We start from the raw sequence: 17,542 nt of genomic DNA, 5'->3' as shown, positions 1-17,542 counted from the left end.
AATTTTTTTTCAGTTGTTTCTTCTCTTTCTATATCTCTTATTCAATCTCTCTTTCAAACTCGGTGCAGATGTATATAGATCGGTGCTTTAGTGCTGCTTAGGGGGAGGTGGACGGTAATTCGTGAAAGCGCGTCATTGCATCTCACGGGTTAGGAGCTGAAATGACCGCATTCACCTGGGTGTTGTGTTCCCATCACTGCCGATTGTACCACTGAGGTCCGAAAGACGCTTTCCAATATGTTTGCTGTGAAGGTTTACCTCTTTAAATTTAAATGACATTTTCTAAGGAATTAGTGACTCTTTCCACAGAATGCTGTACTGCCCATTAACACTGCCCCCAAAGCCATTTTTATCTGTCACAACCTATTGACTTGCATGCAGCTCATAAATCCATGATAAATGTAATGAGGTCAGGATGTGATGCGCCCCTGTAATGGCGTCTTCTGTGAGTTCACATGTAGTAACGACAGCGATTCATCATAGCATTATTTATGGGATTATCATTAATATAAATGGTGGTGATTAGTGAGAGCTGATCTGACAGTATGCAGAACTCGTATCTGTGGCACTGATGTACAAGGCAGCAATCAATCAACAGATTAACAACAATGTCCAGGCCTGTCTGCGCTCTCCAGCCGTGTTCCAGACTTGAGTCACAGATTACAGTGTGAGACGGCCAACAGGCTGGCACACACTGCAAAAAGCCTGCTATCTAAAGTGCTTGCTTGATCTCAGATCTGAAAAATAAATGAGGGATGAGTAAAGTAAGAAAAGAACAAAGAGAGAGGTGTCTAAAAGAGAAGAAACAGAGCAGGAGGGAGGAATAGAAATGTGTGTGTGTGTGTGTCCAACATCATAAAAGCACACAGTGTACAGATATGCCAAGTCAGCGCATTTTAGCATACTGCACGCTGAAATAGACACACGTTAACATGCACACACGCACACAGAGAGAATTGAAGTGAAACCAATTTCAGCAGCAATAATCTCACTTTCTCAACTCGCCCCGCCCACACAGAAAATAGCACCTGATCTGCAAACAATGTTCACCTCCGTGTCACCTGTTGCTAGGGAAAGCAGAGAGAGCATCTGTATTGTTAATAAAGTTAAGAACTGAGATATTACTCCGTGTGAAAGTGCGTGCGTGGAAACTGATCACATCTCCAATTCAAGTGGGTCTAATCCAAGGTTTCCATGGTAACTGGGCCTAATGATGCAGAAGACACTAAAATTAGGCTAGATCGCACCTCTTTTTCACCTGTAAACATCCTCACCACAAACACACACACACATACAGTGTCTTGAATCACAGGTGACAGGCTGTGACTGAGCACTGACGACATACAGGACTTCGCTCACAACTGTTCTTCTTCTGTAGTGTTTACTTTGGCTGGTAAATGGGATTTGGAGCACTCTTTTTCTCTGGTTGTTATCAGGAGGAACAGTGACTTAACAGTGACACAATGTCCCTCTCTGTCAACAGTGTATTTTTTTTGTCTTATCTCTTCCTCTGCACTTTCTCTCACATGTATTTCTAATTGAGGAGTTCAAGGTCCTTCAGGAATCTCCCTGCTGTGATTACAATTTCAAATCCCTCCACTCAACATCAAGTCTGACTTCTTTCATTCATATTCTGTGTCCTCCAATTCTTTCCTTACTCTCTTGCCCTCTTATGTACAGTTTTTAAGGCATATGGGGAAGTGCAATTCACTTTTTCTAACATCTGCCTTCAGTCCAGTTCCTCCTCTCTATAGTGCACATAATTAGTTGTTTGAAAGGTTTGATGCATTCATAAAATACGATGGATGAAAAATAGAAAATAAAAATGTTGTATTTGCAATGTCGCTGATACATTTATTCTCAAAGGCAGGCAGGCACATAGCAGCGTTGAATACAGCGAAAGTCATGCATGAATCTTTGCAAAACAGGCACACAACTAGCAAGCGAGTATGCTCGCACTGGTCAGATATAATTGACCGAATCACAGTGGGCCTTATTCGCCAATATCTTCCTACGCTTTACCTTAAATTTGTTCTTACGAATGGTCCGTGGAAAAGTCGAGGTCTGATTCATGACATGTTCTTATAATGAAGAATCCCAGGTCCTCACAAGATGAAAGCCATGTCAGCTGATCCTAATTAGCATTGGTAAATGCCAGCAAACCCCCATAAAAGGGCATGAGACTGCAATTAAGACAGGAGTTAGAATTACTGCTCAAACCAAAGTCCAAAGGAAAGAAAAAAAATCTGTTTTTAAAGTGGAGGTACTCCTGCAGAAAGTGAACACCAAGTGAGCTGTCATATTTAGTATTTTTTTAACACCAGGAACAGATATAAAATAACACAACGTTAACCAACCACCGACCCGCAAACTACAGCCTTCATGTAGTGCAGTAGGACAGCATACAGAGACAAGCGCCACAGCACCCTCTAAGGACAGTGTAAGAGAGGGGGAAATAGGATGAAGGTGAACTACACAATATTTCTGTAGGCCATTAATAACTGAGTACTTCGTCAATTTTTGTCGCTCTGATCTAAATGGCCCTTGTGTTTATTTTAAGACTAAAATCCATTTTGTAAAATAATTAAAATAATGTGTGCGTTTAACTATATATTCTTTACACGTTTGCCCATTTTTAATATCTCCATAAATCAAAACAATTGGCAGTTGTTAACTGAATCATGTTGATTCGATTTATATCTCCCTCAGGTGCACTCTGTTTGTGTCTGTACTGAAACTTTTACAGTTTCAAATGTTTTAAATAAAGTAGTCATTTGGCCTTTAAGGTTTGCTTTTAAAACTAAGAATAGTGCAGAGTATTTTTACGCAGAGACATTTTTAACACTGTACTATTTTTTACTCTTTTCTAAGATGACTATAAAAGATTGAAAACCTTCCATCTGTACATTTACATAAATCTTTTCCTGGCTCTGTTATCGCTGCTATTCATCCTCCCTGCTTTCTTGCACTGTTCTTTACACTCAGCACATCTGCAGAACCATTGCTAGGAAGGATATCTGAGGACATCTCATCCTTCCTGACACAGTAAATCACTGTGCGTCTCTGACTATTAACCTCATTTATCTTTCTTTCTCCACCAGGATCCTGCTGACAGTAGTGGTGATCTTCCGTATCCTGATTGTCGCAATCGTGGGGGAGACGGTGTACGAGGACGAGCAGACTATGTTCATCTGCAACACTCTGCAGCCGGGCTGCAACCAGGCCTGCTATGACAAGGCCTTCCCCATTTCCCACATCCGTTACTGGGTCTTCCAGATCATACTGGTGTGCACACCCAGCCTCTGCTTCATCACCTACTCCGTGCACCAGTCGGCCAAGCAGAAAGACCGGCGCTACTCTTTCCTCTATCCCATAATGGAGAGGGACTACGGGGGAAGGGACGGAGCGCGGAAGCTCCGCAACATTAATGGAATTTTAGTTCAACATGGCGGTGATGGCGGAGGAGGCAAGGAGGAACCAGACTGCCTGGAGGTTAAGGAGATCCCCAACGCCCCGCGGGGCCTCACCCATGGGAAGAGCTCCAAGGTTCGCCGTCAAGAAGGGATCTCCCGCTTCTACATCATTCAAGTGGTGTTTAGAAATGCACTGGAGATTGGCTTCTTGGCGGGCCAATACTTCCTTTACGGCTTTAGTGTGCCTGGGATTTTCGAGTGCGACCGCTACCCGTGTCTGAAGGAGGTGGAGTGCTACGTGTCCCGCCCCACGGAAAAGACAGTCTTCCTGGTGTTCATGTTTGCGGTGAGCGGCATTTGCGTGGTGCTCAACTTGGCTGAGCTCAACCATCTGGGCTGGCGCAAAATCAAGGCCGCCATCAGGGGCGTCCAGGCCCGCAGGAAGTCTATCTGCGAGATCAGGAAGAAGGACATGGCGCATCTGTCCCAGCCGCCCAACCTGGGACGCACGCAGTCCAGCGAATCAGCCTACGTCTGATGATGAAGGGAAGAAACAGAGGAGGTGCGGGGTGAATGTGCAAGGGAGAATGAATTAATTATGATTTTAATTTAATGAGGATGGAGTGGTGACGGCCCCTCCTCTGAGATGATATGAAGCAGATTGTAAAAAAGACCAAACCTCCGGCTCTACGACTTTGAGAGTCAAGACGGAGGAGAGGAGGAAGAAAATGAAAAAAATGCATAGAGACGTTAAAAGAGGACAAAAAGTTCAGTTCTGCAAATGAACACAAACACGTTTTTGGTCCCATGGGGAGATATTCCAACTGCCATTTTATACTTTTGTCTTTTTTTTTAAACTAATTAACTTCTCCTCTGCCCCTCATTTCTTTTAAAGTGGGGAATTAAATCCTCAAGGGGCTGGAGAGGGAAGGACTAGAGATGAGAAGATGAGGGGCAGTGAGAGGAGAGCAGATGAGAGGCTGTTTTGTATTCTTTTGGGGATATTGGAAGATGACGGCAGTGTTTGATGCATCCCATGGTGCTTTACTTCTGGACTGTGTCAGCCTCAATGAAAAAGGGAGGACGAGATAGGGGATGGGACAGGGAGGATGAGCGGCAACATCATTAAAAGAGGAACGGAAGAACTGTCAAAGCCATGACGGACTCTAGAGAATGAAGGCGAGTTTGTGAGAGATGGAGAGAAAGGTGGGAAAAATCACACTCTGGGAGAGCATATGATTCACCGGAGGAAAAGAGAGTTTTTCTTTCTTTTCGCTTCCTCTCCTTGAGTTAGACCAAAGCCAAGAGAGAAAGAGCTGCCTCTGATCAGTGTCAGCCTCGCCTCTGTTGGAACATCGTCATAAGCCAAAACCAGGAGAAAAAGACTGACGATGTTTATGTTTTGTCTCTTGGCAAAAGGTAATTTTAACACAAACACAGCGAGTACCATAACCACTTTTTTTTCTTTCCTCCCCGCTATCTCTCACTCTCTCTGCACCGCGGTTGGCAGCTATATAGACCCCAGGGGCTTCTGAAGATAATAATGACTCTCGCTGCTCTCCGTCTGCGTAAACTTTGGAGAGGAACTAATGAACAAATGGACAAACAGCGTGTTAACATCAAGTCTCTCCTAAAGCACAACACCAAACTTTCCTCCTTACAGCATTCCAGTGTGCTAAGAGACAAAGAAAAGACACGAAGAGAGGACAGGAGAGGAAGAGAGCTCGAAGAGGTGTAGAACACATCACTTTATTACAACTTTAAACAAATTTTATAAAATATATCACTATGAGTTGTTTTTTTTTTTGAGAAAGCGATGGTGCCATCCTTGAAATATTTAATTAATGTTGAAAAGTAGAGTATATCATGGTAATATTATTTATCCATTTAGAATATATCCAAATAGATTTATTTAACTTCGCGTGCGGGTTGGTTGGGATATCATGTTGCTGTTTTTCTAAATGTATAAACTGTCTGTCTTTTTTCATTTTTGTTTAGTTTAAAGCACTAATTCTTTTCTCACTAATTAACTGATTTATGGCATGTACGGGTTGGGAAGGGACAAGTTTGTGAACCTTTTTGAAATGCACTGAGGCTGTGCAGCTGATTTTTTATCTGAAACTGTTTAAGAAAACTTTAATTTTTCTTTATTGCAGTCACAATGTAGAACAAAGCATCTTTATGCATTTTCTACAGAGAGCCTTGGTGTTCTTTCAAATCAGCAGCACAGCTTCGGGTGATTAAGGCTTGCGAGCCATTTGAAAAAGGCATGTTTACATGACGCAGTGTTTCTTGAATGATCAAGCTGTGTAGCTGATGAGTAGTGACTCTCTAGGAAGAGTCGTGCTTTTTGAATCTCAGTGGTTTTCATTTTGCATTTCTTTTTCTGACTGGATTCCAGCATGCATGCCTTGTAAGAAAAAAGAATGACACGAAAGAAAAAAAGATAAAGATGACAGAGAGTATTGCACCTTGATTAATGCAGACAAGTGGGAGAGTGGCAGACTGAAGGAACTTGTGTTGGCGGCGTGAAGGCTGCCTTGTTGGACGCACTCAGTACATCATTTAAAATGGGGAGCTATCACACTGCGAGCCTGTGAAACCAGACATAGAGACAGTTCAGCGGACTGCATGTGGTATCTTCGAAAGGAACATTTTATTATTTAACTGACAGGAACACACACCCACGCACCTGTTCCTCAATGCAGTTCATATTCGTTGATCCTGCTGTAGAGACCAAGATATTCAAGTGTTTTGGTAACTGAGGAAAAAAAATCTACACATGCATTTTAAACCCAGTCTGTAGCAGATCAGTGGTCTGAGCTTTAGCCCTGCGATTGAGGATCTTACCTACCACTGCAAACTGAATGGCCTTATGTAGCTCAACACTTCAGTAGCTTAACACTGCCACATTTGGGGGTTTGACTCCTCCAGAGGCCACCCATGCACTACTGCTACTCTCTTACAGCATTTGTATGACACTTTGAATAAACACATTAGCAGAAATGTTGTACCAAACTGCAGCTACAGTATATATTGTGTTCCCTATTCAATTACTGCCCATAGATTGGGCATTAATTGTTGAAAATGTGAGGAAAATGTCCTTGTGAAAATCTTTGTAATTTAACATCCTGTTGTATACCGACTTTCCTTTAACTTGCCTTATCTGCTTGTGCTTTGATTAGCAATTTCCTACAATTCCAATAATGCCTTTGGACAACTCCTCGGTCTTATACTGAGGGTGAAGAAAAGGAAAATTTGTTGCATGAGCACCATTCAAAACCCAGATAGAGAGAAAATCCTTAGGCTTACTTTAATTTTTCATAACAAAAACTAAATAAAATGCACCTGATTGCAAATGCAGAGTTTCCCACACATTAATTTATTTGTGGCGGCCCACCACAATCAAAACATGTGCCACAACGAATAGATTTTCTATTTTTGGATCGTTCAATAGGAACACTATTGGAATATACCAATTCGTTATTCATTGCACTACACCCTCGCATTACAGAACGTACTCTGGGCACAGATGGAGCAGCAGAGCACCAGGTGGAGTGAAACTTCAACTACACCATTCACTGCGCTGAGTTTAAAAGTTTGCAATCAATCGCCTCTCTGCAGCAGCTGCTCCTCTCGTTTATCAATCAACAGATCAGTTTTCCAGCCTGCGACTTAAACTCCCCAAACTGCCACTGAGGAAAAAACCAAGTCATGATGAGCTCCATCTGTGCTGCATTCACTGAACCACCAGAACATCCACATTTAGAGAGGGGAGACAGAATGATAAAGACGGGACACACAAGATTAAAAAATTGTAAGCTACTACCACACATAGATTGTAATTCTGTAGGAAACACTGAAATGTATAACAATCAGGTGAATTTTTGATCTACGGTAGCTGAAAAATGTTAATATTCTGTATTTCCTTTGTCTTTTGTCATTTTTTTTCTTAAATAAGAAACATAGGTGTCGTTAAATATCATTGCAGCTGCTTTGGAAAAACCTTGACATGACAGGACAATACTGCACCATAAACACATCAGAGCAACTGCAACAGCTGATGTAGTAGAAAAAAAACCCTCCCAATTATTTGTTTCTTCATTCACACCCACTGTCATAATCTCCGTGATTCTTACAGGTGATTATCCCCAGATTTAGACTGAGGATCTCTGTGGGGCTCAATGGGATCGGTGAAGTCTACTGTACACACTGGGAAGGGCGAATACGCTGAAAGGGCACGCCAGAATGCCTAATAATAGAGGTTGAGTCATGGCTTCCCTCAGTTACTGAGAGCTTGTGCTTCTAGCGAAGGCTTAAACGTTGACCTTGAGCTTAAAGGCCAAGCCAATGTCCTGTACTATACGCAGTCACTGCGTACTACAGCACTGATATAATCTCCGCAGAGCACAGGTCAATGCCGGTGTGAGGCCTTTTTTTAGTGAATGGTACATACACATGCTGAACATAAATTCATTCTTGGAAAAACAAGCACATGTGAACGTGAGAACAGCAGTTTGAGTTCCTCCTGTAGGATTCTGTTGTTATGTCTGGTTTCATTCAGGACAGAAACATATACACACACAGCGCAAGGACGTAGAGGGCCATAAATGTGTCCTGGTCTTCTTCGGTTTACATTCATCCAGCGTTCATTAGTGACTCACGGCTCCTGCAGTTATACACTCGGTGGGTACACCACCTTCCAAAGTAAAAGCAGTTCTTACTGTCCACTACTCTCCACAGTCTACTTTTCTATTTGTCAATGTGAAATTAATTATGCATTTTTGTTTCTCATTTGCTTATCTTTTTGACTTGTGGATTCATTTTGTTGTCTGTTGCTCTTTTTGTGCAGTGACATATCAAAAAAGAGAAAGATGTTTTTTTTCTATATAAAGGAACAAAATTTTTTTCAATGTGTAAAATCAAGGGTAGAATGTTGAAATATAAGAACTAGCAGAAAAAAAATGTTATATTTCCTCCCTTGCCAAAGTGATATGCAAATTTCATTCATTTTCAAAGATTTTTATCTGCATGTGTAATGGCTAGAATAAGCATGTTTTCTTCAACAAAATCTTTAAAGAAAGACTTTTTTTTTAGTTCCAAACTATGAAGCAAAGCTATTACGTCTTGATGCCAAGTGTGTATATTAATTATCTTGAGACGGTACAAAGCCAGGCAGACATCAGTGATGTTACAGCTTTCTATTAAGCTCAGTTTCAACTCCCAAAAAATGTTGAAAACAACAACAAACAGTAAATCTTCTACTTAATAAATTTGTACATGAATATATACCTTTATAATCTGTTGTAGAAGACGATTTATAAGCCAATCAGCCAAATGAGCTATTGTAAAACACAGGGTACACAAGAATATAAGCATACAGGTTAAAGATGCCAGAACATTCCAGGGTTTAGTCCCCAGCACAATGTGTAATTAACCTCCAATTTACAGCCTCTTTGTGTGTTAAATATGATTAAATCCTCAGTGGAGCTCCTATCGGACACTTTGTTAGGGAACAGTACACTGTCCGCAGACTCAGGAAAGAAACACAATGCTGAAATATTTTCTACTACAAAAAAAAGAAGCTGTTTCTATATTAAGATCACTTCTGGAGAAATGGTATCACAACATGTCAGCATACTTTCCATTGACCATCTTAATCTTGTACTGTAAAGCCCACCTAAGACAATTCTCTCTAAGCCTGATTATTTACCTGTTGGTGCTATTGACGTTTAACCACAAACATGAATCCAGATACATTTCCTTGTCTTCGGCACCCTACTACCCCAAGTATCACAGGTCATGTAGCAATGCAGGTCTCCTTAAAACTCTCTGACTGTTACTATCAAACGGGCCATGTCCGCAACAGCAGGTAATCATCGTCATGAAACCCTCCACTAACTTTTGTTCTGCAGATCAGTAGCAAACAATTTAATTCCTCAGGAATGCGGCATGTAATTGAGCTGCTTCATTCATTAACACTGAACAACCACATTACTCTACTGCCAAAAGGATGTTAGATTAATTTAGTAATCACATTATGTAGCCAATCCAAAGGGCTGGTTGGTAATCAAGTCCTGGAATCGCCCCTCTTAAACATGTAAGGGCTTCTACTTATTACAAACTAAAAAGCCATAAAAAAAGAAAAAGATACCAAACTTGACTTGGTGCATTCCTCTTAAAGAAATGTGCACTCATGGGCTGAGATTAACTGCATCATATGAAGTCATTTTTGCATTCAAATTGAAAATTCAACCTTTAAATGAAAAGCTTTCTATCGCGTTTAATCGAATGATAAAAATGTAAGTTATAAAGCTCCTTTTATCCAGATGTTCAGCTTCAATTTTCATTTTAGAAATAAAATGCTCCCTCCTCCCCCTCCTCCAGCCCTGACTGATACTGGTGCTGCTGCACTGTTAGATTATAACCGTTTCAGGGTTCAGAGAAGGACCTCTCAACCTCGCTAATCTGTCATGATATCAATCGTGATTACTGCATCTAATTACACTGAGTGGCAGATACAGGCAGGGTGGGATTTAAACCACCATCCGGATTTGACCAAATGCAACCTGCAACCACCGTCTGACAGCGGGTTGTGGAAGTGAGATTATGACCTGAGATAGCTTCAGATTAAGTCTCTAAAATTCAGTATTTCTTTATTGTTAATTAAAGCGTTTTATTTGGTGGAATCATGTAAACGGGGGAGTCATGAACAAGTAGTCCACCTTTCATGTTTCTCCTCATGATCTTAGACCAGGTCACCTTTATATCAACTTTGTGAGGATCTAGACGTTACAATGAGATGGTGACGTGTCAGGGGAGTGGGGGAGCAACTTCAAGTTTAGCCAATATTTGGCATCCTATAGTCATATTTATCATTCAGTAAGGGATCATATTTAAGGGTACAGAAAGGGACAAATAGTTAGACAAATGTATCTTAGCCCTAGAAACTTGTCGTTCTTAAGCATAGCTTCTACTGTGACATCTGCACGGATGTAAAAGCATGGACTGAAAACAGAAACGATGCAACGGACACTCAAACACACTCACGCTTTGCAACCTTCAAATTTTCCGACTGCAGATTTTATGGTGTACCTGACGGACCTTTGCTGAAGGTTCGCTGTATATTTCTGACTGGTGTACTGTATGTAAAGACTGAATAAAACCTTGAATGTTACATCAAGCCTGAACTGGCCTCGTACCTGCTGATTTATGACCTGTAATGTGTGTTCAAGCATTGTGTGTGTGTATGTATTGTTTCTTGTAGAGTGTGATGTGTGTGTATGAAAAAACGTGAGTGGGAGGATTTTTTTAGCACGTGGGAGTGATGGGATTTACGAAATAAAAAAGCCCTCTGTGGTGTGAGGGAAACAGAACAAAGGTGGCAACAATTCATATTGATTCAGGTCTATATATAGCTGCCAGAAAACAATATTTACAGAGAGCTGCGTGCAGCCCAGCTGGTTGGTGTAATGACATTTTTGAACCCAATAGGTGACACTGAAACCTTTCAGCAGGATTAAAACCTTTACCAATGAAAGGAGAGGGAGCATGTATGTGTGTGTGTTTGTGTGTGTGTGTGTGTGTGTGAGTGTGTGAATGCATACTTTTTGTACATGCAGCAGCAACAAAACACTGCATACTATATGCATGTATGCATCATATCACCGAATTATGGAGTATGCATGTTGTGTGTGTATGAGTGTGTGTGCCCACGTGCATGTGTGTGTCCAACCCCCACCCACCTTCCTCAGCAAGGTCACATGGTGGCTGCGCTGGACTGGGATTGAAGGCTTGTTGCCACGGCGATAAGCCAGCCGGTAATATCTCTAAGCACAGCCAGGATTAATCTGCCGACAGATGGCTGGCTGCTCAGCGTCACTTCCTGAAACACACACACACACACATACACACACACACAGGATTCATATTCACCATCATCATCCTCATCATCATTGTCCTCTTATCCTTTAACATTAGCACCACCTTCACTTTCCGTGCATGCGATGACACACACATATCACCATTTTCCACACGCCAACTCCATAATCAAAGCCATCCACCCTCGCTGCATCCACAGCATTATCGACATCACTGCAGTGGCCTTCGCCATCACCACCATTACTTGTCATCCTCCTCATGACCATTCTCTTCCTCACCCACCACCTACCACCACTCTCCTTTCCCTCATCATCATATCCATTACCACCACTATCATCTGAAACACCACGGTCATTACTGAAAAAACACCTTCGACCCACCGGGATCAATACGCAAGACGGCTGTTAAATCACCCCCGGCTGCCTCTTGCATTCAGCTCCTTTATTCATCAACACGGCCTCATGATAATAGAAGCAGGACCTTAGTTCATGGTTCAGGAGTCACACAAAGACTTGATTTACTTACTGGAGAAATTTCCACAGAGGTGAGAACACTGAAAAGCATGTGTTGGTGAACAATGTGAACTTTTAACCTTTGTTATATTGAAGTCAGATTCAAGGAGGTATTTACTGTTGCATAAGTATACGGATTTTGTGTTCAACAAATAAACCTAACAAGCTTCCGTTTAGGGTTATCAAGTTCATTCATAAAGCAGGCAGGTGATTTGTCATGTCCTTTTCTGCAGTGCAGTCAGTATGATGTAATAAATGGCAACAAGCATCACCATGGCTGCCCATTATAGACATTTAGAGGTAAAGTGGTTCAACTGGCCTTTTTTTTTGCTGATGCAAGTGCCCTTGAGGCAAGATGTTTTGTCAACTGTTCTTTATTATTAAAGATAACCTCCAGACTTTTTATTAAAATATTCTGCTCTGAGCATACAAAACGACCCTGTGTGTATCAATTAGTCATAATTTACCTTTAATTTGTGAAGAAAACTTTGTATTTCTCGCATGCTTCCACGGAAATCCGCAAACATATTGAATTATTGATTGATTGGGGACCACTATTAACGACAGCAAAACTATATCAAAACATCAGTTTACAAACACACACAATTTGTGTAGTATAATTTAAGTCTCATTCATCCAGTACTATGCTCAGAATTTCCCAAACACATCTGCGCATAGGACTGGATGAATGAGACTTTGATCATACTGCACAAGTTGTGTGAGAGTGAATGGATGTTTTGATATAGTTTTTTCTTTTTTTTGTGGTCCCCAATCAATCATTAATATATATAGTTGCCATTTTCCATGGAGGTGAAAAAAGACAAAGGTTTCTTCAAAAATTCAAGGTAACAGTATAATACTATGATGACGGACTCGTTCGGTCCCTTCTGCTGAAGTACAATTTTTCTACGATGCATGGGCACTTATCAACATCGGGAAAAGTTGTTTGGGATGTGGACTGAATGCAGCAGACCACGAGAGGATCCCCACCAATCCAGCCGTGTTTGAAGCAACCAAACAATATCTCATGCCCAAACACTATGTTTTCCCAAGCAAAGTGTTTATGTACCTAAATCTAACCACTGATCAACCACAGCATTGTCACAACATATTTTAAAACATAAAGTTTTAACATAACCCATATAAAATGTAACACATCCGTGATTTGCAGAAACATACAATGCCCATATGTTCAACATGGGGATTGAGCTGGTGTGACTGGGCACTCCATGAACCCAGTGTGTTAACATGTGGGGATGCTCCAAATTCACACCTACATTGTTGTATTAATGATCTTATCAGTTGGCATTAGATACCTCAGAGTTCACACAGTAGTGGTGTAACACTGTAGCAGGCTTACTAATAACTGTAAACAGAAAATATGAATGACACTTAATATTGTCTACAGTGACAGAGACCACAGAGAGGCAACCGAGGCAGAGAGACAGCTCCGCTAGAGCTGAAATGCAGCTGAAAGGAGCTGGTTTCACATCAGCAGGCAAGCAACAGCAGAACCATTATGAATGAAGTATCTTGCAGTCACTTCCCACACACACACTCAACTTCCATAAGTGTTTTGTTTTGTCTGTCTATCTTTCATTTAAATGAGCATACTTTAATTATCTTGAACTCAATTGCTGCCCCTCAAAGTGCTGCTGTGCATGATGTGAAAGGGCTTTGGGCAAAGTTAGGAGGCAAGAAAGTCATTACCATAAACATGAACGCATATGTGATAAAAACTGTACAAGCAAGGAGGGAGGAGGTGATAAAAATCAAGGATTAAATAAAAACTGAGCAGAGCAAAGAGGGAGATTGGAGGAGAGTTGGCTTGATGCTGAGCGGAGAGGAAGCAGAGGCGGAGAGAAAGAGGGAAGGAGGCAGAGGAGCCATTCTGTTAATGGTTGAAACAAAGGGGGGAATGAGAGTAGGGAAGAGGGCTTGAGGAAGAGAGAAACAGGAATGGCCTCGAGCAATGTTTAGCTTTGAAGGGGGATAGAGAGAGAGAGATGCAAAGACCAAGGATAAAGCCTGAAGGCAGGGAACGGGTGAGGAGAAGCTCAGCACAAAGACAGAAATGCAGAGGATGGATAAAAAAGAGGAAATTTAGGAGAGAGAAGAAATTAAAAAGTAAGAGAAAATGAGGTTGCCAAAAAAAACATAATGTGTGCTGTGTGGGGGGGAGAAAAAGGCGATGATGAAGGGAGAAATAGGGAGGTTTAAGAGAGTTGCTGCAGCCGCAGAGCTGGAGTAAGAGAACATGGGAACATGCTGGCTGTTCTGCCTGGCTGCATCTGCTCTGTCTTCAGGGAGAGCAGCTGAGGAGGAGGAGAGGAACAGGGTGAGGAAGAGGGGGAGGATGAGGAGGAAAGGGGTTGCTTAAGGATTGAATACAGAACAGAGAGAGAAGGAGGTTACGGAAAGGGAGAAATTCAAGGGGTTGATGGGAGCGAGAAGCAAAGGAATACATCATTGAGGATGATGAACTGGCTGTCAAGTTGTTCAAATAAAAGTGTCCCTCTGAGAGTTAAAAGGGAGAGCAGAGAGAGACAAATGGACAAAGACTGGGGGGAAAAGGAGCATTAGTGGAAGTTAAATTGAAAGAAAAAATAAGGCTAAGTGGAAAAAGTAAAAATGGCCCCCCCAAAAAAGTGAAATGGGAGCAGAGATGGAGGAGGCATTTTAAGAGTAGTAAGACAACGAAAAGACAAATGGACAGTAAGTCACGAGAGGAGAACAACAGAGAGAGAGAGAGAGAGAGAGAGAGATGAAGAAAAAATAAGGAGAAGAGAGGGAATCGTGTCAGAGTGATTGTGTGAGACGGCGAGGCAGTAGCTCTGGGCAGGGTGAGAGGAAGTGATGCGTACGCTAACAGGAAGGAGCAGATCTCGGCAGCACGCGCCAATCAAACACCAGTCCTCCCAGGCGCCCTCCTTGACCGCCAGCACAAACACACATTCATTACCAGCACGCAGGCACACGCGCGCAGACATTATGAAGCATTGAAGGGGATCCTCAACTACTTTTCTTGTACACACTTGAACAGACATCAGCACGCACACAAAATTGGCAGGAGTGTCGTATAACCTCAGATGCACACACACACACAAACAGGTCAGTTGGCACGCCCTCCGTCGCATTACACGGTGTCCAGGCGATGTCTGGCCAGCTCCTCGAGCACCACAGAGCCACAGTGCCTGTCACCTCACACACGCAACGGATATAACATATCATCATTACCTGAAGGGCTTTAAGTAAAGTGTACATCACACTCTAAAGATCAAACTGATGTGTGCAGGTTTCCCACACAATTTCATGGACAAAATTTCAAAACTTTTGTATTACTTTCAATGACCTACATAACTATTTTTCTTGCCCCACTTGCCTGCCATTTTTTTTAAACATATCAAATTCAAACTCTATTCAAACATAATTTCAGCTAGCTGGTATTCATGAAGGAAGTGACAGAACGCATGGAGAAAATTAAGAAATGTGCGTGACAGTAAACCAGTTGTCACATGAACACATATATCAACTGCTACACTTTCTGTTGTTCTAACAGAAAAAAACCTAACTACTGTGGTCGCCAGAATAATTCTGTAAAAAATAAAGAGAAATGTACACAACTTTTTAGAACAACCTGTAAATTTAACAATCTAAAATTCGTAATTATGAAATTTTTAAACTGTAAAATTTACACTGAAAAAAAATAATTTCTGCAGTTTCATCACAGGTCACATTATGTGTAAAAACTCCCAAATTAAATTAATCATTGAAAATCTACACATTAAAAATAATAATTATTTTTCTTTCAATTCCAAATAGTTGTTATGTGCAGGTAAAATAACTTTTTTGTCAATGTCCTAATATTTATGGGAAAAACATTTTGTTATTCATCGTTTAGAGTAAACATCAATAGGAAAGTTCAAGTTTTAAAGAACATTCAAATGCAACACTCAGATGTTTTAAAACCTATTGTAAAATACATTTGTAGGCTACATATGTATCTGTAATGCATAACATATGAATTTGTAAAATGTAATACATTTTCTTTGTGTGAAAACTCCCACAGTTATCTGTAAATTCTACAAAGAAATATCATTATTTCAACATATTCTTACTTTAAAATTAACAGTTTTGTTTGGTTCAGTGCTTAACAAAATATTACTGGAAACTGAGTACTTTTCCATTTTCAGGTAATTTTCCTGTAACTTTTTACCTCATTTATTTCTAATTTTGTGTAATTAACGATTTCTTGTTAATTGGCTTGTTGGCTTCTTTTCATGTTTTTTAAAGAAATTGAAGCGATTTGCTCAGGTTTCAAGGGGTTAACATTAGCTAACAAGATGAAGAAACTTTAAAACTTAAGACAAGAGTAGTATGAATTAGCTATTTTGTTGTTACACGTGGTTGAAGTGAACTTTTTGAAAGGTAAATAAAGATACTGTGTGTATCACTCACAGGTACTCACCAGCAGCAGTTCATGATGTTAGCTGATGCTATGAAACCTGTGCTATCTCTCAGCTCGCTGGTGGTTTGCTGTACAAAAAAAGAACAGTGACAAACACAGCTAACATAAATATTTTTAGGGGTGTATTAATAACAATTTTTGTGATGTATGAACCAAAATCCTTAGACAGCTGCTCCCAACACACGAGCTCAACTAAGCTAAACAAGCTACGAGCTGTTAGCCTGTTAGCAAGCTAAGGCAAAGCTAGCATGCTAAAAAGCAGACCTTTTCTCTCAGGAGTTCAAAACCAAAAATAGTAGACATTTACTTACGTTCAACAGATGAACTAGAAAGTTGTCTCCCCACGTTACTGGTGACAGAATGGAAAGCCAACAACACCTTAGCATCAACAACAGGTCCGCCCAGGTGTGCTAACGAGGTGCGTTGCACCTGAGTGGCGAAGGAGGTGCTCCAAAGCTTCAGTGACAGCAGCAGATAGAGTTACCACCCGTCCCGAATTGGTTTCTTTTTTCACCTGCCACAATTTGTCCGTTTCTTGGGGAAAATGCAAAAACCTAATTTGATTTCCTTCGTTCTGTAGTCTAGAAACCTCCCCGTGCTTCTGCGGCTATTTAAAATTGTCTCTGTTTTCTTCCCGTCTGTGCGTACGTCACACGCGTGCGCACCAGCGCTCAAAGCGGCTCACGCAGGGAGGGAAACTTGACCGGAGAGAGACAGCAAGCTGACCAGCTCTTCTTTTCACCAACTTTTGGCGTCTCCATTTGAAATGGGAGGAGAGACAACTGCTAGCCACCACGAAAGAAACGGTTCACATGTTACAGTCCTGACTGGGCGACGCTGTCAGAGTTTGAATGGGTACTGCCGATATTTCCGCCACATGCGTTTTGTGTCCAGCAGAAATGTCCTTGAAATATGAAGGGAAAACGCATTGGAAAACGACGCAAAAACTAAAAAGCATCAAGCAGTGGTATCAAGCAAATAAAAACAGGCAGCCATTGCAACTTTTAATACCAAAAAAGTTTCACCAGAAGAAGACAATATTGGAGCGGCAGAGTTTACCAGTGTGTGCTGTGGAGTGAAACAGGGCCACTTCTACTTATCAACGGATTGTGGCAATAAAGTAAGTGCCAATATCTTTAATGGTTCTACTGTTGCCACAAAAATGTCATGTGGAAGAACAAAAAGTGAGGCTTTATTTCAAAATGTCCTACTACCTTACAGCCAGGAGCATTTAGCCACAGAACTGCAAGATTAATTTGGTCAGTCTG

At 41.2% G+C, this 17,542-nt stretch overlaps 1 protein-coding gene and 1 long non-coding RNA gene across 2 annotated transcripts in view; one reads left to right on the top strand and one right to left on the bottom strand.

Annotated features, from left to right (window-relative positions):
- gjd1b (gap junction protein delta 1b) overlaps positions 1-10,603 on the top strand; it is a 37,847-nt gene extending 27,244 nt beyond the window's left edge. The window contains exon 2 of the mRNA XM_042487283.2: positions 3,102-10,603. Coding sequence (XP_042343217.1) covers positions 3,102-3,951 — 850 coding nt within the window. The 3' untranslated portion in view covers positions 3,952-10,603. The remainder of the gene's footprint in view (positions 1-3,101) is intronic.
- LOC148189311 (uncharacterized) overlaps positions 1-16,885 on the bottom strand; it is a 46,019-nt gene extending 29,134 nt beyond the window's left edge. The window contains exons 1-3 of the long non-coding RNA XR_015776708.1: positions 16,586-16,885; positions 16,275-16,342; positions 11,159-11,298 (exon numbers count right to left, since the gene is read on the bottom strand). This is a non-coding gene — a long non-coding RNA (uncharacterized LOC148189311). The remainder of the gene's footprint in view (positions 1-11,158; positions 11,299-16,274; positions 16,343-16,585) is intronic.
- Between the last annotated feature and the right edge of the window lie 657 nt (positions 16,886-17,542).

This window comes from Plectropomus leopardus, chromosome 6, assembly GCF_026936395.1.
Source record: "Plectropomus leopardus strain MGB_pleo_1.0 chromosome 6, ASM2693639v1, whole genome shotgun sequence".
Taxonomy (NCBI): Eukaryota; Metazoa; Chordata; class Actinopteri; order Perciformes; family Serranidae; genus Plectropomus; species Plectropomus leopardus.
The sequence above is the reverse complement of the archived record's forward strand: the minus strand, read 5'-3'. Positions and strand labels throughout refer to the sequence as shown.